Source organism: Pan paniscus, chromosome 6 (assembly GCF_029289425.2).
Source record: "Pan paniscus chromosome 6, NHGRI_mPanPan1-v2.0_pri, whole genome shotgun sequence".
NCBI classification, from domain to species: domain Eukaryota; kingdom Metazoa; phylum Chordata; class Mammalia; order Primates; family Hominidae; genus Pan; species Pan paniscus.
In genome coordinates, this window is record NC_073255.2 from 172060264 (window position 1) to 172086026 (window position 25763).

At 48.9% G+C, this 25763-nt stretch overlaps 1 protein-coding gene across 1 annotated transcript; it reads left to right on the top strand.

Annotated features, from left to right (window-relative positions):
* Positions 1-116: 116 nt before the first annotated feature.
* Positions 117-25555, top strand: STRA8 (stimulated by retinoic acid 8). Its single transcript, XM_034965034.2, has 9 exons — positions 117-745; positions 1085-1312; positions 3374-3449; positions 3919-4003; positions 5881-6114; positions 7003-7288; positions 12588-12661; positions 15907-16018; positions 19208-25555. Exons 2-9 carry the CDS (start codon positions 1121-1123, stop codon positions 19280-19282), a joined length of 1134 nt encoding a protein of 377 aa, XP_034820925.1. The 5' UTR covers positions 117-745; positions 1085-1120; the 3' UTR covers positions 19283-25555.
* The last annotated feature ends 208 nt before the right edge of the window (positions 25556-25763 follow it).

Consider the following 25763-nt stretch of genomic DNA (forward strand, 5'->3'; position numbering starts at 1 on the left):
AAACCCCTGGCGGAGGTCATGCATTGTCTCTGTATGGACTGAGCTCAGCAGGGAGTAGACCTAGCAGAAACCTCTCACTGTAATTCACCAGAAACTCCAGTACTGAGCACCTAATGGGGGCCAGGCTCTGTGTTACGCACTGAGGGTACAGAAGTGACGAAGTCGCAGCCTCCCTGTCCAAAGAGCAGGCAGGCTAGTGGGGAGCAGATCTCTGAGTAGTGGGGTGAGGCCTGATGGAAGGGTCTATGGCTCAGGTAAAAGGCCCTGGCCCCTGTATCTTATTAAAACAATTACATGTCAGTCCCAGAATTGCCTCTCCTAGGGAAGGCCTTCTGGCTTGTAAGCTCAGATGTAACAAAGAAGGACACAGTGATCATCTCCAGAACCCACCAGAGGCAAGATAAGGCAAAATGGGTTTCAGTTCTCTGTCGTCAGGTGACTTTTGCTTGCACAGGTGGTAAAGTGAATTTTCTTATTTTCTTTTTTATGTTTTTCCTTGAGGTATATCACAGAAAAATTCACGAGTCTAAAGTGTACCGCTTGAGGGATTTTTTTTTCATATGCATACACCTGTGTAACTACTATCCACCTCAAAGAGGGGGCATTCTTGAGGTAGAAAAGACCTCACAGTGGGGACAAGTACCTGTTCAGCTTTGAACAGACTAAAGTAAAGCCTGAGATCTCAGGGTACAGCTGCTCTCCTTGGCCACGCGTAAAATTAACCCCTGAAATTAACAAGTGTCTGGTGAGTATCTGCAATGTGTTGGAACCTTTCGAGGTAAGTTCCAGGGCCCCTCAACTCTTAAGTCCTATATGGGTGGTTTGCAGTTTTAGGAGCTGAATTTCAAAAACAGAATTTGTGTTGACCCTGTATAATCTCCATCTGCTTTTCTTAATTAGCAATTGACCAACATCACCTTCAAAGGGCTTTTGTAAACTTCTCAAATTTCTCTTACTGTAAATCTTGCCAATAACTGAATTCATGAGGGAGTGAATTTGGGGCCTTTACTTGGGAAGGGTACCTCCTTTCTGCCTGCCTCAATTTGCCTTCCTTTTCCTTTAATATTGTATTTTTATTATCTAGGGCAAAAAAAGGCATACTATTACATTACAGCCTATAATGGCAACCCCTGAAGAAAACAGCAATCCCCATGACAGAGCGACACCCCAGCTGCCAGCACAGCTGCAGGAGCTTGAGCATCGGGTGGCCCGGAGACGCCTGTCCCAGGCCCGCCACCGAGCCACCCTGGCAGCGCTCTTCAACAACCTCAGGAAGACAGTGTACTCTCAGTCTGATCTCATAGCCTCAAAGGTATGGGGACCTGGAGGAGGAGAGGGGACATCTCCACGGGGAAGGAGACGTTTTCACAGGTGGAGGGACTGTGCTGCAAGGCAGGGACTGGCCTGGAGCTGCCACTTCTGCTGGGGTAGCGACAAATGCCCTAGACAGGGTAATTTATAAACAACAGAAGTTTATTGCTCCAGGTTCTGAAGCCTGTGAAGTCCAAGACAAAGGTGCCATCAGATTGGGTGTCTGGTGAGGGCATGCTCTCTGGTTCATAGACAGGGCTGTCTTGCTGTGTTCTCACATGGGGGAAAGACAAACAGGTTCCCTCAGGACTCTTTTATAAGGGCACCAATCACCTTAATCACCTTCCAAAAGCCCCCACCTCTTAATACTATCATATTGGGGATTGGGTCTCAACATACTAAATTTTGGGGGGACACAAACATTCAGACCACAGCAGGTGGACAATCATCTTTCCACCTAGGAACAAGCCCAAGATGCTGGAAATCAGTCAGCCCCTGGTTCCAAGTCTTTGCTGACCCAACAGCATCAACATGAGCTCTGGGACTGGGGAGAGCAAAACACATAGGAATGCTCAGGGAGCTTGCAATCCACTGTATCATCATGCAGCTGCGGTTCCCTTCACCTCCTCTTTGGCCTGGCAGAGCACTGTGACTCCAGCCCCCTCAAGTCTCCTTTTTAGGCACCCACCAGAATCCTTGGAATCTAGAATGTCAAATCCCAGGCTACTCTGCCCCCAGCTGCTTTGGGGTCCCCCCCATGCCCACCCCACACTCTGGCCACATCTCACTGCAGCAGTTCCCTGAGCCAGGCCTGCCTCTCATGGCCTCTGTGTCTCTGCTCATGCAGTTAGCTCTGCCTTTGGGATTCTGTGCACACTTCAAAGCTGGGCTTGGCTCACTCTGCTCAGCTGCCCTGCTCCATGGAATCTTCTGGACCCCTCCAGTTGGACTATTCCCTCCTCCTTGTATATTTTCACAGCCCTTTGCTTCTACCCCTTGTTAGTACCTACTTAATTCTATCTTGTGTTATGAGGGGTTGTTTCCATGCTTGTCTTCCCTGTCAGAGGTCAGCACCCTGAGAGCGGGGACTGTCTTATGTACTCTGTATCCCTGGGACTTAGCACACAGTTTTGCCCTTGTACATGCCCAAGGGATGCATGCAGCCCCTGACAGATATAGGTGGTCAGCCTAACAAACAACATTTAGCATTGCTCGTTTTTGAATAATCTTGCTGTTACCATTTTAGCATTGCTCGTTTTTGAATAATCTTGCTGTTACCATTTTGACTTTAATAATGTTACATACAGGAAGGAAGGAGGGAAGAAGGAAGGAAGAGAGAGGAGGAGGGAAAGAAAAAGGAAGGAAGGAAAGGAAGGGAGGGAGGGAGGGAAAAAAGGAAAGAAGTTGGAAGGGAGGAAGGGAGGAAGGAAGGAGGGAAGGAGGGAGGGAAAAAAGGAAGGAAGTTGGAAGGAAGGAAGGGGGAGGGAGGGAGGGGAGCAGAAGGGAGGGGAGGGAGGGAGAGAGGGAGGGAGGGAAAAAGGGAAAGAGGGAAATTTAGAGTTCAGGTTGATAGCACTTGATAAGTTTTTAGATCATCTGGAGTGTATGTAGTTAGCAAATAAAAATAGTGGGAGAATAGGACATTTAATATTAACTAGCCCTTTGCACAGGGTTACCACTGAGCTGAAGTCTAGCTCTGCTTTGTGCAAGCCTGGGGTTGACGTTCGTGCAGAATGCGCCTCTTCCATCACTCCTTATTCCACCTTCAAGCCGCCTCTGTAGTCATTTGCCTTTCTACAGCACTAGCAATTTGCTGAACAAAGCTTAACTCTTTCCAAATCCTTTGGCATTTCGGTGAGAACCCATTTCTAGGCTACAAACAAAACTTCCTGCCTCCTGTGCATCAGAACAAACTTCCTATTCTTTTTACTGACAAGGTTAAGGGATGCGACTTTGCATCTGAGGGAGCGTGGCCTCAGCCCTGGGAAGGGATTCCTGGGTCCACAAAATCAGTCTCTGCAGTGAGAGGCTGGCTTTCAGTATTGTCTCTGTCTATCCTCAGTGGCAGGTTCTGAATAAGGCAAAGAGTCATATTCCAGAACTGGAGCAAACCCTGGATAATTTGCTGAAGCTGAAAGGTAATGGATCACTACTTGCCAACCCCATCTCCCTCCCTGGAGAAAACTGGATCTGTTTTTCTATTGAAAACATAAGTTGGGTTACAATGAATCAACAAATATTTATTGAGGGCCTACTGTGTGCCAGGAACTGTGCTTGGGCCAATGTTGAGGGTCCCTGTCCTTAGTGAGCCTGCAGTCCAGCAAGACTGGCCAGAGTCACCAGGCCATGAGACTCTGATGAGTTCCCTACTGGAGTGCTGCCGAAGGCACCTGATCTCATCTTCAGAGGCCAGAGGAAAAGTGGGCTCCTGCTTGTCTAAGGCTCTCCCTTCACACCTAGAAGGAAAAACTGGACCCTGGTCTCCCTAATGCTGACCCTGGAGGGTTCAGGGTCCCACCCACAGCCCACCTGGGCCAGAAGGGTGGGAGAGACTCAAGAGAGGCCTGACTTTTCTCTTTGTGTTCCTGGCCTTCAACTCCCCAATAGCATCCTTCAACCTGGAAGATGGGCATGCAAGCAGCTTAGAGGAGGTCAAGAAAGAATATGCCAGCATGTATTCTGGAAATGACAGGTAAGACACCGCAAACCCCAGGAAGCTGGGGACCTGCTGTGTCCCCACAGCCATCAGTACTGTCTGGTGGCAACTCACCCTTCCTCTCCAGCCTGCAGAACCATCAGGGCTGCTGCTCACCATTCAAAACAGCCATATGCTGGAGACCATTCCTTTCTCTTTTATTCTAGCAACATGCATCAATTTTTTCCCAATTATAAGAAGATACATGCTTATCACAGAAGATGCAGAAAATACACAAAAGCCAGAAAATATATATTGTCCCAGAACTCAGAGAAAATCAATGTTAATTTTCAAGAAAATCCATCAAGTTTTTAAAAAATGTTGCACATTATTCTTTAGAGAAATGAGACCATAGTGTTTACATTATATTATAGCTTTTTCTATATGTATTTTTTAAAGCCACAACTAATGGCTTTCTTGGAGGATACATATTACAATCAGGAAAATGCAAATCTCAGTCTATATTCCAAGCCTCCTAAGAAAAGCTAAATTAAACTTCAGCAAGGAAAAGGAACCATGGTACACCCAGGTGTCACAAATGCTGAAAGGGGAACATTATTAATGTCACATTCATACTTTGAAGGAGAAACTGATTTGAGAAATGTACTTTTATGATCTCATGGTTTTTTGTTTTTGTTTTTGGTTTGGTTTGGTTTGTTTTTTGAGACGGAGTCTCACTCTGTCACCCAGGCTGGAGTGCAGTGGCATGATCTCAGTTCACTGCCACCTTTGCCTCCCAGGTTCAAGAGCTTCTCCTGCCTCAGACTCCCGAGTAGCTGGGATTACAGGTGCCCACCACCACGCCTGGCTAGTTTTTGTATTTTTAGTAGAGACGGGGTTTCAACATGTTGCCCAAGCTGGTCTCAAACTCTGACCTCAAGGTATCTACCTGCCTTGGCCTCCCAAAGTGTTGGGATTACAAGTGTGAGCTACCGCGCCCAGCTGAGCTTGCTTTTTTGACTCAACATGTTACCTTGGGGATTATTCCTCTAAGTATAAAGAGATCCTGGGTGCAGGTCCTGACTTTTCCAAATTATATCCTATTGTTTCATTCTCTTCAAGGTGTCTTTTGAAGAGCAGAATTTGCAAATTTTGATGAGTCCAATTTATCCTGTTTTTAATAGATTGAGCTTTTTGTTTAAAACTAAGTATGTCATTTTTTCATGCTATTGTAAATGATGCTTTTTAAAATTTCAATTTCCAACTGTTCATTGCTACTATGTAGCAATATTATTCATTTTTATATTCTAATATTGTCTTCTGCAACCTTGCTAAATTCCCTTCTTGGTTCTAATGACATGTGTGTAGATTATTTGAGATTTTTCTACACAGATAATCACACTGTCTGCAAATAAAGACAGATTTGTCTCTTCTGCTCCAATGTATATTCCTTTTTTTGCTTGCCTTACTGGACTGTCTAGAACCTCCAGAACAATTTTGAATAGAAGTAGTAAGAGTGGACAGTCTCATTTTATTCCTGATCAAGAGGGGAAACTGTCTTTTGCCATTAAGCACGATGTTAGCAGTAGGTTTTTTGGAGATACCCTTTATCAGGTTAACAAAGCTCCTTTTTATTCCTAGTTTGCTGAGAGTTTTTATCATGCATGGATGTTGATTTTGTCAGATGCTTTTTCTGCATCTATTGAGGTTTTTCTTCTGTAGTCTGTTGATATGCTGAATTGCATTGATTGATTTTCAAATGTTGAACCAGTTCTCTTGCATTCCTAGGAAAAAGCTCATTTGGTCATGATGTGTACACCTACACACACACACATACATATACATGTATACTTGCTAAAGTTGCTAAGAATTTCTTGTCCATGTTCATGAGGGATATTAATCTATAGTTGTCTTGTTTCTGTTTTCTTTCCCAGCCTGCTTTCAAACAGTTTTCCTCAGAATGGTTCCTCCCCTTGGTGCCCAATTGAGGCAGTCAGGAAGGATGCTGAGGAGGAGGAAGATGAGGAAGAGGAAGATCAAGAAGAAGAGGAAGAGGAAGAAGAAGACGAGGAGGAGGAGGAAGAGGAAGAAGAGGAGGAGGAAGAGGAGAAAAAAGTGATCTTATACTCCCCAGGAACTTTGTCGCCTGACCTCATGGAATTTGAACGGTGTGAACAGTTGGGTGGGGTGGCTTTGTGCACCCATGGAGCTCCCTCCCATGGGGAAGGGGACAGAGGCTCTGGCTGGGGTATGCTGCAGCTGTGTGCCCAGCTGGAGCGCATGGTTCAGACTAGGCCCCGAATCACGAAATCTCCAGGATTTTCATATGGGAGGGGCTGAGGGACAGGACTGGCAGAGAGGCTAGAGAAATAGTCTCAAAGCTACATTAGCATAGCACATACACTCATACAGTGTTTTTACTTAGACTGGGTGTTTATTTGGGGTGCCTTGTGGCGGGCACAGCTGATGGTGATTATGAGGGCTAACCCCTCTCTCCCCCAAAACACATACCCCCACAAGTCCGCACTGCTCTTACAGTAGGAAAGATGGCGAATGGCTGGCTCAGACGTCCCTTGCCACTGCCTCCTCCATAGACTCAAAGCCGCTCAGCAGCCATGTTGGCTTCCAGAGGAGTTGGCTCCATAGCAGGAGGCTCTCTCCACAGCCGAGCCTGACTTTCGGGCTGCAGGTTAAAGTTGGAGTCCTATCATGCCAGCACATTCATGGGCTCAGAATTTTCAAGAATATTCCCTTAGGATGAGAGCTGAGGCAGCTACGCCTCTTATCTGCTTCTGTCTAACACAGAAGGCTTCATGGGGCAGGGACTGGGAGAACTTGGGGAGGGGCCCCAAAGCCCAAGTCTATGTCCTTCATGGCCCCCAGGAAGGCTGCTGCTCTCCAAGGGCCAGGGGCGTGCAGAATCTGAGAAGTCTCAGCCCTAGTGAGCCGTGGCGCCGTGGCCGGGCCTGCGTGCTGGGGTCCACACCATGAACCGAATCCCGAATCGCTTCGAGAGGGAGCTTTAGGGGTGCGAGACGGCGCCGCTTCTGTTCCAGGTATCTCAACTTTTACAAACAGACGATGGACCTTCTGACTGGCAGCGGGATCATTACCCCGCAGGAGGCGGCGCTGCCCATCGTCTCCGCGGCCATCTCCCACCTGTGGCAGAACCTCTCGGAGGAGAGGAAGGCCAGCCTCCGGCAGGCCTGGGCGCAGAAGCACCGCGGCCCTGCGACCCTGGCGGAGGCCTGCCGAGAGCCGGCCTGTGCCGAGGGCAGCGTGAAGGACAGCGGCGTGGACAGCCAGGGGGCCAGCTGCTCGCTGGTCTCCACGCCCGAGGAGGTGAGCAGGCCCACCGGGGTGGCGTGGATGGGGCACGGGAACCACCCTCGCCCTCGCCTGGGGACACCAGGGCTTTGCATTTAGCAGGTTGGAGGTGCAGTTTGCCTTCTGGCTCCCAAGGTCGGTTTCTGATTTTCTTTTTTCTCTTTTTTTTTTTTTTTTGAGACGGAGTCTCGCTCTGTCGCCCAGGCTGGAGTGCAGTGGCGCGATCTCGGCTCACTGCAAGCTCTGCCTCCCGGGTTCACCTCATTCTCCTGCCTCAGCCTCCCGAGTAGCTGGGACTACAGGCGCCCGCCACCACGCCCGGCTAATTTTTTTGTATTTTTAGTAGAGACGGGGTTTCACTGTGTTAGCCAGGATGGTCTCGATCTCCTTACCTCCGAAGTGCTGGGATTACAGGCATGAGCCACCGCGCCCGGCCGGTTTCTGATTTTCTAATCCCTGGGGTCACGGAACAGTATTTGTTTTTCTGCGGTTAGTTTCCTGGCCTTTCCCTGGGGATGGCAGAAGACAAGTCTTGAGAGGTTGTCTCAGTTGGGATTCTTTGGGCTGCCAGGGCCTGGATTATTAAACCACGAAGAAATGCACTCCTCACACCCGGGGAGGTCCGAGGCAGGCGGAGGAGCTCACCATGTCCGCGTGGATTCAGGCCTCTCTTGGCTCTGCTCAGTTTCTTATCTTTCCCTGCCCTCCCCACCTCCCCCGGCTCCTGTGGCTATGGAATGGCAGCTAGAGCAATCGAACTGTCTTTCTTCCTACTCTACATCAGGTAAGACAAAGATTTCCTACGAAAGCTCTTTCTTAAGAGTTAAGGAAGAACTTTTCCGGAACCGCTCCTCCCCTCTCATTGGTTGGAACTGGCCAAATTGCCAGCCTGCTAAGCCAATGACTGGCCAAGAGGGGATCACACTTGGACCAATCAGGTCCAGCCCTTGAAAGGCCGTCAGTTCCCACCCCAAAGAGCACTGGGATCGCTCTGTGAAGGGGAGGTTACCACAACTGCTACCGTAAATGCATTTCTCAGCTTTCAGAACGCTAGTCAGAATGGCCGTGGCCATAGTCTGCAAAGCAGAGCATCAGGTAGCATTTGAGGTCGCCCTGCACGGAGATAAAAGTGGGCCCACAGCTGCTCTTCCAGTATGAGGACGGCCTCAGAACACTGCCCTACCACACGGCCCACGCTCGCTCCTCTAGCCCAGGCGCAGCCGATTCGCATTCTGCACATGCCCTGTGCTTCGTGGACATTTAGCATCCATGGCTTCCGCCTGATACAGGCCACCCCCTTGCCCTGACTTTCCAAATGCTCCTCAGTCGGGGCGCCTTTGAGGAGACGACATGCTAGTTTCCCAGAGTCTCTCTGTGGAGCCTTAGGGCCAGAGAGCGTCCGATTGTCTCTGACCCTGGAGTTACAGCCCTGGAATGCCTCCGTTTTTTAGAAGGTTCCTCAGCTATCAGGCCCAAGCCTGGAGAACGACAGAGATGTCACCCATTCCTGTCCTTCCAGTTTGCAGGCCTAACCAGCAGCGTGACTTGCCCAGAACTCCCAGCTCCTGCTTCAGTGACTGTGTCTCTGTCATCACACATTTTTTCACATTACTCTGCCCTTTGGTCACCTGTTGATGGTCAACCCTCCATTATCTCCCCTGATGCTTCTCAACTGAATCACCTGTGGAGTTTTTTTAAAAGTCAGGTGCCTGGCTGGGCGCAGTGGCTCACACCTGTAATCCCAGCACTTGGGGAGGCCGAGCAAGGTGGGAGCAATGCTTGAGCCCAGGAGTTTGAGACCATCCTGGCTAACACGGTGAAACCCCGTCTCTACTAAAAATACAAAAAATTAGCCGGGCGTGGTAGCGGGCGCCTGTAGTCCCAGCTACTCGGGAGGCTGAGGCAGGAGAATGGCGTGAACCCGGGAGGCGGAGCTTGCAGTGAGCCGAGATCGCGCCACTGCACTCCAGCCTGGGCGACAGAGCGAGACTCCGTCTCAAAAAAAAAAAAAAAAAAAAACTAAAAAAAATTAAAAGGTGTGGTGGTGGTACACCTGTAGTCCCAGGTACTCAGGAGGCTGAGGCAGGAGGATCCTTTGAGCCCAGGAGGTCAAGGCTGCAGTGAGCTATGATCGTGTCACTGCACTCCAGCCTGGCAACACAGCAAGACTCTATCTAAAAAAACAAAAACAAAAAACAAAAAAAAAAAACTCAGGGGCCGGGCTGCTATCCCAGACACACTGAATCAGAGCCTCTGAGGGTGGGGCCTCAGGAATTGCATTTTTAATAAGCTTCCCTCGTGGCTAGTGCAGTGGGTCCTATTGGAGGGAACTCCCAGTGCAGATGTTCAATGGCCTACCAGCTACTGCCTTGGTCCTTTCCCCGACCCCCGAACATGGGTCCACCAGACTGTGGCTTCTGATCTGGTTTTCCTCTGATGTTGGGTCCACCATGAGAAGACGTGCGTTCTGTTCCATGATGGCTCAAAAAGAGCCAGAAGATTAGGACCTCATACCCAAGGCTTGTATGAAAGGGCAGCCAAACAGATGTGTTTACAGCCCCAAAGTGCCAAGCCCTGGAGTCTCACATGAAGAAAATGAAAGGAAAATACAGTCATGGGCTACATAAAGATGTTTTGGGCAACAACAGACCACATATACAATGGTGGTCACATAAGATGATAATGGAGCATATATGGAAACCTGATATATGGCACTCGATATTGGCATTGCACATCAAGTAGGATAAATAATTGATATTCAGTAATGGAACTTGGATTTTTGGTTTTCCATATGAAAAAATATATATAAATAAATATATGGGCTGAGCGTGGTGACGCCAGTCTGTAATTCCAGCATTTTGGGAGGCCAAGGTGGGTGGATCATCTGAGGTCAGGAGTTCGAGACCAGCCTGGCCAAAATGGTGAAACACCATCTTTACTAAAAATACAAAAATTAGCTGGGCGTGGTGGCGAGTGCCTGTAACCCCAGCTACTCTGGAGGCTGAGGCAGGATAATCGCTTGAACCTGGGAGGTGGAGGTTGCAGTGAGCCGAGATCACACCATTGCACTCCAGCCTGGGTGACAAGAGTAAAACTCTGTCTCAAAAAAGAAAAGATAAATATATGTATATATGCCATCTAGGTTTGCATAAATACACTCTGTGATGTTCACATGACAAAGTTGCCTAAGGACACATTTCTCAGAACTTATCCCCATCAGTAAGTGATGCATGACAGTATCTACCAAATGCCTGAGCAATTCTGCCAAATTTGACTGTGCCAGCATGAACACTTCCCCAGGAAGAACACATCCAAAGAGAAAACAACCAGAATCTAATGTCTCCAAATCATGGAAACAGCTTTTCTGGGTTTTTCAGGGAGGCCTATGGGCTGATGTTTGTTGGGTATTAAGGGAAGCTGGCAGCAGATTCCCTCAGCTGTGGCCAGAAGCAGGGCTCTGCCTGCACTGCTGTGCCCAGGTTTAGGCCAGGCCAGGGCTGGGCGATAAGGTAGGCAGAACAGAGAACTCCCATGCCCGAGGCAGGGACAAAGCCACAGTTACTCCTGCTGAGCAGTGACACCACTGCAGCCCCTGGTCCACCTGGAGAGGTTCTGCTGCAGAACTGTTGTGTTAGAGGCCAGCAGCACGGTCAGATGGGCCCAGGAGGCTCTGGAATGCTCCATTTCAGTTCAGACATGAGCTTCCCTGTGAGTGTGGTGGCACTCTGGAAAGGCTGTGGAGCCTGGTCTGGGGTCCCCTCTCAGGCTGGCTTGTGAGGGGGATTTGCACAGGTGAGCACAATGTGTGGCCTGCGACTTTGGTGGGCTGATTGCTTAAGGACAGGGATTTCAGTTCTGGGTCCCTGTTTCAGGCCTGCCAGGGAGCAACATGTAGCTGATAGGCTTCAGAGCTGATGGACACTGAAGCACAGGTCTTTCTGTGGCCCCTTTCCAGATCCTCTTTGAAATGACCACAGAGATATCAAGTAGAAGGACAACAGAAAATGTCCGGAAAACTAAGAGAGGGGCCAGAGTCCCAAGGGATTCAGTTCCAGGAAGTCAATTGAAGGAAGACAGAAAGGGCAGACACCAATCCTCTTGGAAGAGCTGTGTGTTGCAGGAAGGGAAGAGGAGAGGAGAGACCCTAGCGGAACCTGCCAGTACCTGCCAACTCAGGGTCAGAGAACTTCCTCTCCTCTCCTAGGCGTGATTGCCAGTGCAAAGGGGATGTCAGTTAAAGTAAAGCATGCCCAGTTCAATTTTTAATACAAAAACGTCCCATGCATGATTCAAAACATTCTTATACTAAAAATTATTCATTCTTTATCTGAAATTCAAAATGTAACTAGGCATCCCGTATTTGTATTTGCTAAATCTGGCAGTCATGTAAGTGTAAATCATGTTTCTGTAACATATTTAATATTCTCTAACACATTAGGGGGAAGCAGGATGAAAAACTGTCTAAATAGCAAGATTCCAAATTGGAAATATATATTATAGACCTAGGGAAGTGACTGGAGAGAATTAGATCAATGTGTCAACAATGGATATCTGGGTGGGATTGTTTCTCAGTAATTCTTATTTTCTTGATCTGTTTCTATTTTCCAAAATTTCCACAATGAACATGTATGTCTCTTATAAAGCAGATAATGTTCAATTATGTGCCAGGTATGTCTGTTATAAAGTGGATAATGTTCAAATGTAACTAGATACTTCACATACATTATCTTACTTAATTCTTGGAATAGCCCTATGAGTAGACACTAATGTGATTCCTGTTTTATAGAGGAGGATTTGTGAGATGAAGTAACTTGTCCCAGGTCACACAGCTAGCAAGGGACACAGGCCTGGGAGTTGGCCTGCCTGCAGCCTAACCCAGAGCCTTCCTGACCCTCTGGATTCAGCTGCCCTGGCATGAGACTGCTAGACTGGGGACCCTGGGCTCCAATAATCTGTGCGCCTTGGGAAGTTTTGATGAGGTTTTTCTCAGTGGTAAACTGAGGCTTTGGTAATTGCATCTCACACCTGAGCTCCCACCTTCTTCGGCAAGAGGAATCACAATCCCCATTTCTTCCTGTCCCTCACAGCCACCTCCAGGGTTGGCAGTTTGTCCTGGGCACTCTAGAGTTTAGCATTCACCCCCTAGGAAGAACAGCAAGAAGAGCCCCTGGGTGTGGGCCCCAGCTCTGACATGCATGCCCTCTGGGGTATGTGTAAAGACAGAGCCTTTCCACTCATCTCTCCCCAGCAGCCCAGGGCAAGCATGAAATTGTCAAGTTATTTCCAACACATGAAGTGTTGTGCTTTCTTTCAGATCCTTTTTGAGGATGCCTTTGATGTGACAAGCTTCCTGGACAAAAGTGAGGTTCCAAGTACATCTAGCTCCAGGTGAGGAAGAGGGTGTGAGATAGCATGTGCCCCTGTGTGGGTGGATGTGAGATTGTGTGTGCGCAGGTGTGTATGTGTGAGTTTGCATGTGCATGAATGTGGTAAGTCAGAGACAGAGGCAGAGAGAGGAGAGAGAGAGAGTGTGTGTGTGTGTGTGTGTGCACCCCTGCTGGGGTGTTCAGGGGCCTCTCCTCTGCAGTCCCTAGATGGGTGTTGTATTAGTCCATTCTCACACTGCTACAAAGAACTACCTGAGACTGGGTAATTTATAAAGAAAAGAGGTTTAAGTGACTCACAGTTCCACAGGCTGTAAAAGAGGCATGGCTGGGGAAACTTACAATCATGGTAGAAGGCAAAGGGGAAACCTGTATATCCTCACATGGCGACAGGAGAGAGAGTGAAGGGGGAAGTGCTACACACTTTTCAAACAACCAGATCTTGTGAGAACTCTTGTCATGAGAACAGCAAGGGGGACATCCACCTCCATGATTCAATCACACACCTCCTCACCAGGCCCCTCCTTCAACACATGGGGATTATAATTCAACAGGAGATTTGGGTGGGGACACAGAGCCAAATCAGATCTGGTGCCTAATTCAGTGGGTATTCTTGGGGATCCACCTTTTTTCTGTGATTGGAAGTGAGCTGGTCCTAGGATTGTGTCATTGCCCTGGGGATGACATTATCTGCGGCATCTTCAGAGTAGAAAATTCTTCCATCCTGGCACAGGGCTGGGACATACCAGGTTATCAGCTGTAGGTTGTGGAAACTCATCTGTTCACTTTGCACCCCATTCCCAGTGTGTGTTAGTCCTGCTAACCTCCACTGAGGGCTGCTGTATCCCTGCCTTAAGTCCATTATATACTAAATTCCATAGGCTGGATGGCTTATAAACAACAGAAATGTATTTCTCACAGTTCTGGAGGTCGGGGAGTCTACGATCAAGGTGCCAGCAGGGTCAGAGCCTCGGTTTTTCACAGACGGCACCTTCGGGATAAAATTCACATGGTGTAGGGGCAAGGAATCTCTCTGGAACCTGTTTCTTTAAAAAAAAATTTTTTTTTCTAAGACAGAGTCTCACTCTGTCACCCAGGCTGGAGTGCAGTGGTGTGATCTTGGCTCACTGCAACCTCCGCCTCCTGGGTTCAAGTGATCCTCCTGCCTCAGCCTGCCGAGTGGCTGGGATTACAGGTGCATGCCACTATGCTCAGCTAATTTTTGTATTTTTAGCAGAGACAGGGTTTTGCCATGTTGGCCAGGCTGGTCTCGAACCCCTGACCTCAGATGATCCACCCACCTCGGCTCCCAAAGTGCTAGGATTACAGGTGTGAGCCACAGCGCCTGGCTCTGGGGCCTGTTTTATAAGGGCACTAATCCCATCATGAGGGGCCCGTCTTCATGCCCTAGTCTATGATCTCCCGGAGTCCCCCACCTCCTAACACCATCACCTTGGGGATTAGGCTTCAGCATATGAATTTCGGAAGAACACAATCCATCAGTCTGTAGCACCCAGGGCAGCTTGCGGGCAGGTTCTTCCAGCTGACCTGGAAGGAGAAGGCGGGGAGGGGGCTCCGGGGCACAGAGAATAAGGGCCAACATGCAAATAGGCATGGGCCCTGAGTTTAGGGGACTCTCTGAGTTCTGCAAAGGGGGGTTGCTGCTTTTCATGGTGCTGATGGGAACGGATATGGAAGGAGGGGAGAAAAGGATTGCTGACCTCACGAAGTGGGAAGACACAAAATAGGCTGTGAAAAGATTTTAAAACAAGAAGCAGCTTGACTAACAATGTCCCAAAGGTGTGTTTTCTGAGAGAAATCCTTTAGGACTGAAATTCCCTTGCTGCTTTGCTTGAAAAACCTGTGGTCTTAGGGCCTGAAGGCACAGGTTCTTCAGATACCTGTGCTGCTATCATGGCTAAAAAGAATCCTGGACATTTATTTTTCTGCTTTGGGGGTGAGAGGGACATATCCTTGTGATCCCAATGAATATCTCATTGTCCTCTCAAGGGGAGCCTGGCCTATGGGTGCCTGTGAGGCCTTGGGGCCACAGCTGTCCCTAGTAACCCAGCTGGCCTTTTAGCAGAGCTTCAGGGAAACCACACATCAACATTTTCCCTCCATTCTCCCTGTTCCACCCAGGCCTAGATGGACTTGGGGAGAAGTGGGATTGTCAGAGGAGGGCTTTGTCCTCTCCAAATCGACCTTACAGAGTGATTCAAGCGCTTCTCAGCTGTGAGTGGAGTTTCATTTTGCTGCAATTGGCTGGAAGGGACATTCCTATTTCTGTGCTGAGCTTGGACTGCAAAGACAACCATCGAGAAGCTGCCAGCCTGTCCTTGCCAGGCAATATTCAGAACTCCCTGCCCTGCCGATGGAACAGAAAAACAACCTATTAAAAATGTTCCACTTTCCCTAGAAAAGTCAGGGGTTGCTGCCAGAGGGTTCCTCAGCTGACTGCGGTGCCTCATCCCGGGAAGAAGTGAGGGCTGCCTACTGACTCACAGTGAGTGAGTGCCAGCTGTCCTACAGACACACAGCCTCTGTGCTCTAAGAAGCCCTTTGAAGCAGGGTCCACATTGCAGGGCCTGGCTCTTAGCGGGCTTTCCTAAATGTTGCATGAGCCCCTGCCACCTTTCCTAAAGGCTGAGCTAACTCATCATCTTCTGAGGCCCTGCAATAACAGTTGCTGTCAGCTTTTGAAGGATTTTAATGTCTGCTTCCAAACTGTGCTGCTTATGGTGACATAAGCTCGAGTCACACAGGGCTTCTCCCCTTGTCCCAGGCAGGCAGGAGGAAAAGAGCCTGCACAACAGGCCTCCTTTCTGCACCAGGGCTTGAGTTCCACATTAGACCCACTGAGCAGTGGCAACTCAGCAAACTGAACTCAAGATGTATGGCGTGCTCCAGAGCTGCCTCAGCAGCCACAGTGGAACCAGAACTGTGGGGGCATTCTGCAGAAGATTGAGGGATGGAGGAACTCTTGTTCCCTTGTTCCAGTGGCCACAGCTCAGAACACTAAATTAGGGCACAGGAGCCAGTCTCACCACAGTCTCGATTTTCCAGGGGATTCCAGACATGACATGTGAGCAGAGGTAACACAAACCTTTCAAGGAGAGGTCTGGGCTGTCTGAGAATTTACAAGTGCTTGGTTCATACTGTAACCCAAATCTTTCAGGGGAGGGGGAAGCAGAGTTGAAAGATCAGGATCCTGAATATTTGTTGTCTTTTCTTCCTTTCTGTTGTCAGTTCAGTGCTTGCCAGCTGCAACCCAGAAAACCCAGAGGAGAAGTTTCAGCTCTATATGCAGATCATCGACTTTTTTAAAGGCCTTAGCTGTGCAAACACTCAAGTAAAGCAGGTAGGATGGAGTAGAGGGCCGTGGTACCTCTGCCCACCTTGCTTAGATAGCAAAAAGGGCTCTTAAGGGCAGCCCTAACCAGAACTCACCCCAATCATACCATGAGGAGCCACTGAGCAGGGACACTCTTCATTCTCTCTGGCTTGCTCCATGGATGGTCACCTTCAGCCTGATGCATCCTGTAGAATGAATGGAAGATAGCCAGGGAAACAGGAAAGACAGAGAGGTGTCCTCTAGGGCAAGGGTCCCCAACTCCTAGGCCACAGATCAGTACAGATCTATGGCCTGCTAGGAACACAGCTGCACAGCAGAGGGTCAGCATGACAGCCTGAGCTTTGCCTGCTGTCAAATCAGTGGCAGCGTTAGATTTTCATAGGCGCGCAGACCCTATTATGAACTGCTCATGCAAGGGGTCTAGGTTGCTCTCTCCTTATGAGAATCTGACTAATGCCTGATGATCTGAGGTGGAAGAGTTTCATCCTGAAACCACCCTTGCCCCCCAGGTCTGTGGAAAAATTGTCTTCCGTGAAACTGGTCCCTGGTGCCATAAAGGTTGGGAACCACTGCTCTAAGGCAGACCTTGACTGGGAACCCTTTGAAGCAGGAACCCGATCCCAGGGGCCTGACTCTCAGCAGGCATTCATAAATGTTGTGTGAACCTTTGACACCTTCCCAAAACGCTGGGCTATTTCATCATCTTCTACAGTCTTCATCACCTTCAGTAATATTTGCTGTCAGCTTTTGAAGGATATTAATGTCTGCTTCCAAATTGTTCTACTTACAGTGATATGAGCAGTGGGACTCTTGGTTAGGAGGGCCATTCCTGGAAGCTTTTGTCAGAGAAGGGGGGTTATACCTGAGCCGCAAGGGGACAGGTCCTTTCAGATTCATAGCCATGGATTTTTCTTTACTAATTTAGCAATAATACAACTGTTTATTTAAAAGGTAAGTTATAATAATAGCAAATGTTTGTCTAAAAATAGTCAAGACACCTGTTCAATAGGCTAAGGTATAACTTGCCCTTTTCCAACTAAATCTTAATTTCCTTCTGCTAGGACCACAGCGAATCCTTACGTGGAGCCCTTCCTTGCAGTTTGCTCTCCCCTTCCCACCAATCCTTGGGTGACTGTCCCCTGGACCAGTTGTCCCCTCTTTCTCTCAGATACAGTTAAATTAGCCCACTTTATCAAGACTTTGAGAATAGACGAAAAGGACAATCTTTGCTTCCCCTCCTTCTCCACATATGGCAGAAAAGATAACAAGCAGGGATTCTAGTATCCATACAAAGCAAAGGTATGGCCGGGTGCAGTGGCTCACGCCTGGAATCCCAGCACTTTGGGAGGCTGAGGTGGGCAGATCACTTGATCCCAGGATTTCAAGACCAGTCTGGACAACATGGCAAAGCCTCACCACTACAAAAAATATAAAAATTAGCTGGGTGTGGTGGTACATGCCTGTAGTCCCAGCTACTCAGAAGGCTGAGTTGGGAGGATTGTTTGAGCCTACAAGGCAGAGGTTACAGTGAGCTGAGATCACGCCACTGTACTCCAGCCTGGGCAACAGAGTGAGACTCTCTCCAGACAACAACAACAACAGAACAAAGCAAAGATGCCAAACTTCAGCACTCCTAGATTCCCGATGCCTCAGTGTTGCAAGAGCGGGCCCCAGAAATCTGCATTTGGAATGAGCTGTCCAAGTGGCTCTGGGGCAGGAGGACTCAGGCTTTGATAGACTCTGGTGTAAACAGAAAAGTTGCATTCTCCTCCCAACCTCTGCCACTGTCTTCCTGCTGAACAAGGGGCCCACAAGATTTGCCTGGAAACTGTGGTCCCACCTCCCTGACACTCTTGATCCCTATTCCCCTGTCCCTATCAGGAGAGCATGGTGAATGGGAACTGCTTCTCCAGGGCAGGAAAGGCTCAGTTTGTGGAGGTCGTCCCCACTATGAGGATATCACCCTTGGGACCAGGTCCCACATTCATTAGATGGTTGACTGGGGTCAGGGATGCCACCTGGTTCCATGGGGATCAACTCTGATCTGCAGGGCTGACAAGTTACAGGGGTCATTTTCTGCTGGGATGGAGACAGACAGAAGGAGCAAAGCCTCAGGAACATATTTTTAGAGGAAGGAGTCATGGAGAGTCCTGAGGTGTTGGCTGGGATCACTGTTTACAGTGTCCCTTTAGGGACTGAGAAACCCTTGCTAAGCAAACAGTGCTGCTGCTTTTTTTTTTCACCCAGGATGGTGTGTAGTCATGGTGTGATCTTGGATCACTGCAACCTCTGCCTCCCGGGTTCAAGTGATTCTCATGCCATGGCCTCCCGAGTAGCTGCGATTACAGGCGCACACCACCACGCCCAGCTAATTTTTTTGTATTTTTAGTAGAGACAGGGTTTCGCCATGTTGGCCAGGCTGGTCTCGAACTCCTAACCTCAGGTGATCCGCCTGCCTTGGCCTCCCAAAGTGCTGGGATTACAGGCATTGAGCCATCATGACCAGCTGCAGTGCTGCTGCTTAAAAAAATATCATCTCCTAATAGGTAACCCATATACATGGCATAAAATTTACAAGTTACCAAAAGATATACAATGGACACTTAGTCTCTCTCTCTTCCTTGCTTCCTACCCCATACCCTCCCCCAGAGGCAACTACAGTGACCAGTTTCTTGTACACTCATCCAAAGATATTCTAGATATTATATATTCTTTCAAACACAAATAGTAGTAGCCTACGGTACACATTGCTTTGCACTTTGCCCTTTGTAAATAGTGTATCCCACAGAGAGCACGCTGTCTCATTATTTTTGTTGGAAATGAGCTGCATGGTGTTTCATTGGTGGGAGCACCGTGGTGCAGTGCACCGTCTTCTATTGATGAGCATTTGGATAAAGCCTTATGAGGTCCTCTGTCTCTCTTGTGGGACCCTGGAAATCCCCAGGATAAAAAAGAAGCCAGTTCTGCTGTGTCCTTTCTGGAGGTCATAGAGTGCTGAGTTGAGTGAAATGGAAATGGGACCTTCCCCCTTAGAGCCCTTGCTTCCTGGCCCAAGCTGGAGGTGAAAATGCAGCGGAAGAGACGTAGGATAGAGTGTGGGGGCTGGGCACACCGGAGATGCAGGAGCCTTCCTATCTGCCTGGGGCCCAAGACCCACAGATAAAAAGTGACCCTCTTCCACCCTGTGTCTTGCAGGAAGCATCCTTTCCCGTTGATGAAGAGATGATCATGTTGCAGTGCACAGAGACCTTTGACGATGAAGATTTGTAATGCAGAAGAGGAGCTGCGAGGGGAGGGACCGAATGAGGTGGGCAGTTCCCAAGGTTGAATGCTGGCAGCTAAGGTTGCACCTGCCTTGGCCTCCAGGACTCTTTGGAGTGGGTTGTTCCAGAAGCATTTTGATGATTTTAGTTTCTGATTATTATAAAGTATAAGAGAAGCATGGCCTCGTGTTGGTCTTTAGGGACTGTTTGGCACAAAGGGCTGGCCTGCTGCTATTGTGCTCCTATTAAGGGGGTAGAAAGTACAGCTGGGGCCCAGGCCATGAGCCTTTCAAGGAGGACAGGCAGGATCTGTCCTCGGAGGTGACATAACACCAGGTACTTTCAGCATGTCCTGGGCACAGGGCATTGCCCTGATGGGTTCTAGAGAGTTCCAGAGCCCACCTGCTCATCCTGCATACTCTGAGAGCCAGGGGCAGTGCTGACCTCAACCCTGTGCCACAGGACAGCTGGGTGGAACCAGATTCATCTGCTGCTCCTGGTAATAAAGTCACCTGAACAGGAGCTACAGGGAGGTCCCGGGGTTCTGAGGGCTTTCTGGTGAGGCTTCTGGGCAAAGGGTGCATACGTGTACCTGGACTTGGACACTGGGGGTGAGGGTGAATTTTATGTGTCAACCTGGCTAGTCTGTGATACCCAGGAATTTGGTCAAACATTATTTTAGATGTTTCTGTGAAGGTATTGTTAATGAAATTAACATTTAAGTCAGGAGACTTCCAGTAAAGCAGATGATCCTCAGAATGCTTCCTATAGGTTAAAGGTCTGAATCGAAAGAGACGGACCTCCTGGGAGAAAGAGGGAATCCTGCCAGCAGTCCAACTTTGGACTTGAACTGCGGCTCTTCCCAGCCTGCCGGCCCGCCTTGCAGATTTTAGACTTGCACCTCCACAACTGCATGGGTCCCTTCCTTAAAATAAATATTTCACCTTTCTCTTTCTCTGTATCTGCATATATACACATCTTATTGGTTCTATTTCTCTGGAGAACCCAGACTAATGCAGGGTGTGCAGGGAGAATGGGCTTGCATGGCTCTTTACAGTTTTCAAGGCATCATAGCAGCCCCTCCCCTCCACTGAGGCCCTCCCAAAGGCTTGGACTGTGTTATCTCCTAGCGAGAGCCTGAAACACCGGCTAAGTCTTAGGACCCAGACCCAGTCCTGTGTGACTCCAAAGCAGTCCTGAGATGCATGAGCCCACACTCAAGGACTTCCCCCGGGGTGTGCAGGGATAGGAGCTTCGCCAGCCCTTCACAGCTTACAAATCACTGCACCGAGTGGGCAGAAGGAGGCTCTCCAGGAGCTGGGCAGGAAGGGCCTTTGTGCTCAGGGGCAGCCTGAACTGCTGGAAAGACAGGAATGCAGGAGCTCAGGGTGGCCACCCCTAGAGGCTCACCAAGCCAGCTGTGTGGGAAAGAAGAAATGCAGCTTTACAGAGGGGAGTGCACATAGTAGGCCCTCAAGCAATGTATGCCAGTGCTAGCCAGCCCCTCCCTCTTTGTACCAAGCTCCACCCTGATCCTATTTAGTCCAAGCCTGCGACTTCATTCCTTGAGCCATACCTGCCAGCAGCCCCTAGTCAGAGAGGACCTCAGCAGGATGTGGAGGTGTCCCTTCCCCCCACAACCTTGTGCTGGGTTGTGAGCCCAACAGCCCTCTGCTTCTCTCCTGCAGCCTTGGGTATTGGCATAGCCTGGGATGGAGTTATTGCATAAAACTACCTTCACGTGGTTCTCAATCTCCCTTCCTCCCCACCAAGGACTTGTATCGGGAAGGTATCTTCCTATATCAGTACTGTAGCAATCAGAGTTCTGCAGAAAAACAGTGCCAATACGATATAGAGATGCCGAGATTTATTTTAAGAAATTGGTTTATCTGTTTGTGGGTACTGTATGTCTGAAATCTGTAGGGCTTCCAGGAGGCTGGAAACTCAGGCTGGAGTTGGCAGTGCAGTCTTGAAAGAATGTCTCCTCCCAGAAACCTCAGTTCTGTTCTTATGGCCTTCAGCTAATTGATGGTGAGCCCCAATCACATCAGCAAGGGCAATCTTCTTAATTTAAAGTGGACTGGTTTGTTAACCACATCTATAAAATGCCTTCACAACACCCCCTAAAGGAGTGCCTGATTAGATAAGTGGATACTATAGCTTGGCCAGCTTGACACATGAAACCAACATCACAGGTACCCCTTGGGGATTTTTATGTTGTTGTTGTTATAGCAGCTCCCTGTGGAGGTTGGGCCTCTGTTATTACTGCCATTTGACAGATGAAGAAACAGTGATTTAACTGAAGCCCCAAACCATTTAATAGAAGAATCTCAGATCACCTCACCTCTAACTCTTTTTATCCCCAATAAGTTAATGAATGGGGAACAATTTTGTTGTTTAAAGTCACAAAAAAGCCCTGCCTCTAAAGAATTAGGATGCAGGAATGTGAAGCCAGCCCTTGGAGTTCACTCTGTCGGCCACGTGCATCACCTCTAGGTGATGGCTGGGAGGGGGATCATGGGAGGTCAAGTGGAGGCGGGAAGAAGCAAGATTGGAGGTGAAGGAGGGAAGCTGCGAGGCCGTGGCTGTAGGCACTGCATTATCAGAACAGGGGATTCAGATTCTGATAGCGACCTTGGAATGTGCAGAAAAAACTCCAACAGATAAATGCTTATTGAGTGCAGATGGTGTGGGCGGGTGGTGGCTGGGCTGAGCTGACATCTAGCTTGGGTAACTCAGTTCCACCTCATGCTAATTGAATCAAGCTAATTACCCCAAGCCCATCTCGTCAATTACTTCTTATCCACCAGCTACTTCTCCAACCTTGATTCTGAACAAAACAAGCCTTTGTGCTTTTATGGAAATGTCAGAAATCTGTCCCTTCTTGCATATGCTTCTCACAAAGCTGCCTTGTTCCTGAAGCTCTGAAACCACGTGTTCTGACAATAAAAAAAAAGTACAGCTGAGGGAAGACCGGGAGGCTGTTCCAGGAGAGGGCCTGGCTCTCTTCTCCTGCTGTTCATCCTGCTTTGGCTGCCTGGGGACAGCACGATACGAAAATAAAGTACAGGAAAACCCACTTGGAAAACTGAGCCTGGCTGCCTGGCAGCTGTTTGGTGAGAACATAGGGAACGTTCTGAAGTCCTGGAGCTGTCAACCAAAGGAAAAGGAACAAAGGGCAGAATCAGACAGGATGTGAAGGGCTTCTGTGGGCAGAGAAGCAGTAGGGTAAGGAAAGAGGATGGGCCTGCTCTTGACTGGTATGAGAGGCATGCAGGACTCCTGGAGCAGCTAAGCGCAGGTCCTCAGCTCCAGCACATTTATTACAGCATGTTAGATGGGCGGGACCCTGTTACTTTAAGCCTACCATGGCACATACTCACAAAAGTCTTTTTTTAAGAAAAAAAATCTTTTTTTAAGATAGCAGAAATAACAGCAGGTGTGTATGCTGACATGCATTACTGAAAGAAAGAGAAAACTTGATGCAAGATAGGAGAGTTGTCGCAGTGAAACCCTTGAGTAGAAATCAGGGAATGGGCTCTGGAGCACAAGGGGAGGAACCAGCTTCAGGGAGGAGCCAGGCAGCTCATTCACCCAACAGGAGGGAGAGTCAAGGGGCACCAAAGCTAGGAGTGGAGACATGCAGGTGTTTGCACAGTTTCTCATCTGATTACTCCTTTACAGATTTCTCTGAAATAAGAAGCTGAGGTTGGGTATTGTGGCTCATGTCTGTAATCCTAGCACTTTGGGAAGCCAAGGCTGGAGGACTGCTCGAGCCGAGCAGTTCAAGACTAGCCTGGGCAACATGACAAGACTCTGTCTCCACAAAGTATTTTTTAAAAAATTAGTGGAGTGTGGTGGCACATGCCTGTAGCCCCAGCTACATGGAAGGCTGAGGCAGGAGGATCCCTTGAGCCCAGAGGTCAAGACTGCAGTGATCTGTAATCGCACTACTACACTCCAGCCTGAGTGACAGTGAGACTCAGTCTCAAAAAAAAAAAAAAAAAAAGAAGACGACAGAGGTGGAAAGAGTTTTAGAAGAGAGAGCAGTGTGCTTGGGAAAGGCTTCCTTCCTGCCAGGCAGCACTGAGGATCACGTGAAGTTCAGGGTCTGAATCTAAAACCACTCAGTTCAACTGTATGTTTTCTCCAGAGATGTTCAACTGCACGAGTGCAGGTGCAGAGTGAAGAATTATTTCTCATCAGTGTTAAGGTTTTGCCAAGAGAGTGTAAAGAAGAGAGCAGACTAAGGGCATTGCAAATGTGAGAAGGTGGTTATTATGACTGACTGTGGCATTGAGGTTGCTCAAGGAGGGAAGAGGGGACCAGCGGAAGGTGGGAGGATGGTAGATTCAGATCCTGGCCAATTAAAGAGTTATTAGACTTGGGGGACTAGAAGTAGTGAGCTGGAAAAATAGGAGGTGGTGGTCAGACAACTGCTTGAAATTGAGGATTGCAGGCACAGCTACTGGGAATCCCCAAGGCTAGTCTGAGATGTGGCCACAGAATGAGTAACTGAGATGAGCAAAGTCACACAGGATTCTTTTGGTGCCACTTCACCAGCCAGAAACTTCTGTGACCAGTGGCGCCTCTGACCAAGTTTTGCTCACAGCCGCTGGGCTGGCTCTGCCTACTCAGCCCAGCAGGCTGTCCTCAGCTTGCACTACTGGCCCAGATCCCATTCCCACCATGGGTGAGCCAGGCGCGGAGTAGTGGGAGGTGTGTGAGTGAGCACAGGGTCCAGCCACACCACAGAGCCAGGTGCACCAGCTGCTGCAGAAGGGCAGGCAGCTCCAGGTGTCGGAACCATGTGAGGCTGTGGCTGGACCAGGTATGCCTCAAGTGGCTTCCACCTTGGGCACTGGCATCCCAACAAGGGGAACGCCGTGGTGCCTGAAAACTCAAAGACACCAGCAACCGTGGAGCTGCAAGAGGGTGTTACAGCACGTCACAGCTCTGGCTTGGGGAGCCCCGAGGTATGGGCCCCCAGAAGGGTCACAGCTCTTCTCTTGTAGTCTGGCAAATAAGAGCGTGTCACTGCCCACAGCTTGGCAGGCTGGCCAGGAATGTGTTTCAGCTTGTTCATGTTACCGCTCATTCGGTCCCAATGCCCCACTCTAGCCCATGGCTCCTGGGCTGCTGGTCTGGTCACACCAACACTTCCTGTCATGTGGGGCAGCCATCTGGTGCCAGTGGAGGGTGGGATGGATACAGTGCTACAGCTCCTTTCACACCGGTCCTTTGGTGGGCTCTGGGTTCTTGTTCTGCGTCCACGAAAAATAAGGTTGTGCGGACAACCAGAGAGTGAGCAAGGCAGAGAAGAGTTTTATTGAGTGACAGCACAGCTCTTGACAGGAGAGAGGACCAAAAGTGAGTAGACCCTACCCAAAGGCAGGTAGTCCCAATGTGTGGCTGAGTCTGGGGTTTTTATGGGCTCAGAATGGGGGAATGTGTGCTGATTGGTGTATGGGCGGGCCTGGAAAAATCACCATTGGATTGGCTAAAAGGTAACGAGGGGCTAGGCATGGTGGCTCATGCCGTAATCCCAGCACTTTGGGAGGCCGAGGCAGGCGGATCACCTGAGGTCAGGAGTTTGAGACCAGCCTGGTCAACATAGTGACATAGCTGTCTCTACTAAAAATACAAAAATTAGCCAGGTGTGGTGGCACGCACCTATAGTCCCAGCTACTTGGGAGGCTGAGGGGAGAGTTGCTTGAATCCAGGAGGCAGAGGTTGCAATGAGCCGAGATCACACCACTGCGCTCCAGACTGGACTACAGAGCAAGATTCTGTCTCAAGAAAAAAAAAAAAAAAAGTAACAAGGAAGTTCTCACTCCAGGTTGTGGACTCTACCTGGAACTGGCAGCCCAGTTTTCAGGCTTAAACAAGGAAGTTCTCACTCTGGCTCATAGACTCTACCTGGAACTGGAGGCCTGGTTTTCAGGCTTTAAGCTGTCTTTGGTTTGAAGGTCGGGCTTCACCAGGGATCTGCCCCTGTCTGTCTAGGAATTTGTCTGCCTCCTGCTGCTATCAAAAGGGCCAGATCATGGAGCTCAAGGAACTAGAGGCCAAGGTGTGGGAAGGATGAGCTCTGTGGACATGAAGTCTCCAACTATGAAGACAGGAATTTTGGAGACAGGAACAGTGACCAACACACTAACATCCTCAGAGAAGGAGGGTTGGTCTGTAGATGCCAACAACAAAAAGGTGCATAGGTAGAAAATCCAATGGTGTGAGGTTCAAAGCAAAAGCACAGTAGAGATGTCCTGTAGGATCTGGAATTAAAGTTCTTCCCCATTCCTCACTATCCTGAAGTAAAGTACTAGTTTTCTTAGTCAGCTTCCAGTAGAGTTTTGCAAAGGTTACATTTCACATAAATATGTTATCTAACTATATAACAAAAAGAAAAATGTGTAGAGGAATGGCTTACCACAGATTACATAAAAATAATTGTCAATTTTTGCATGGGCTAAGACTGCAAAATGTCT

Bases quoted from the DNA above. Each gene is read 5' to 3' on its own strand.
- STRA8 (XM_034965034.2), top strand. From the start codon at position 1,121: ATGGCAACCCCTGAAGAAAACAGCAATCCCCATGACAGAGCGACACCC. The intron at 1,313-3,373 runs GTATGGGGACCT...GTCTATCCTCAG, and splicing joins CTGATCTCATAGCCTCAAAG to TGGCAGGTTCTGAATAAGGC. The intron at 6,115-7,002 runs GTGTGAACAGTT...CTTCTGTTCCAG, and splicing joins GACCTCATGGAATTTGAACG to GTATCTCAACTTTTACAAAC.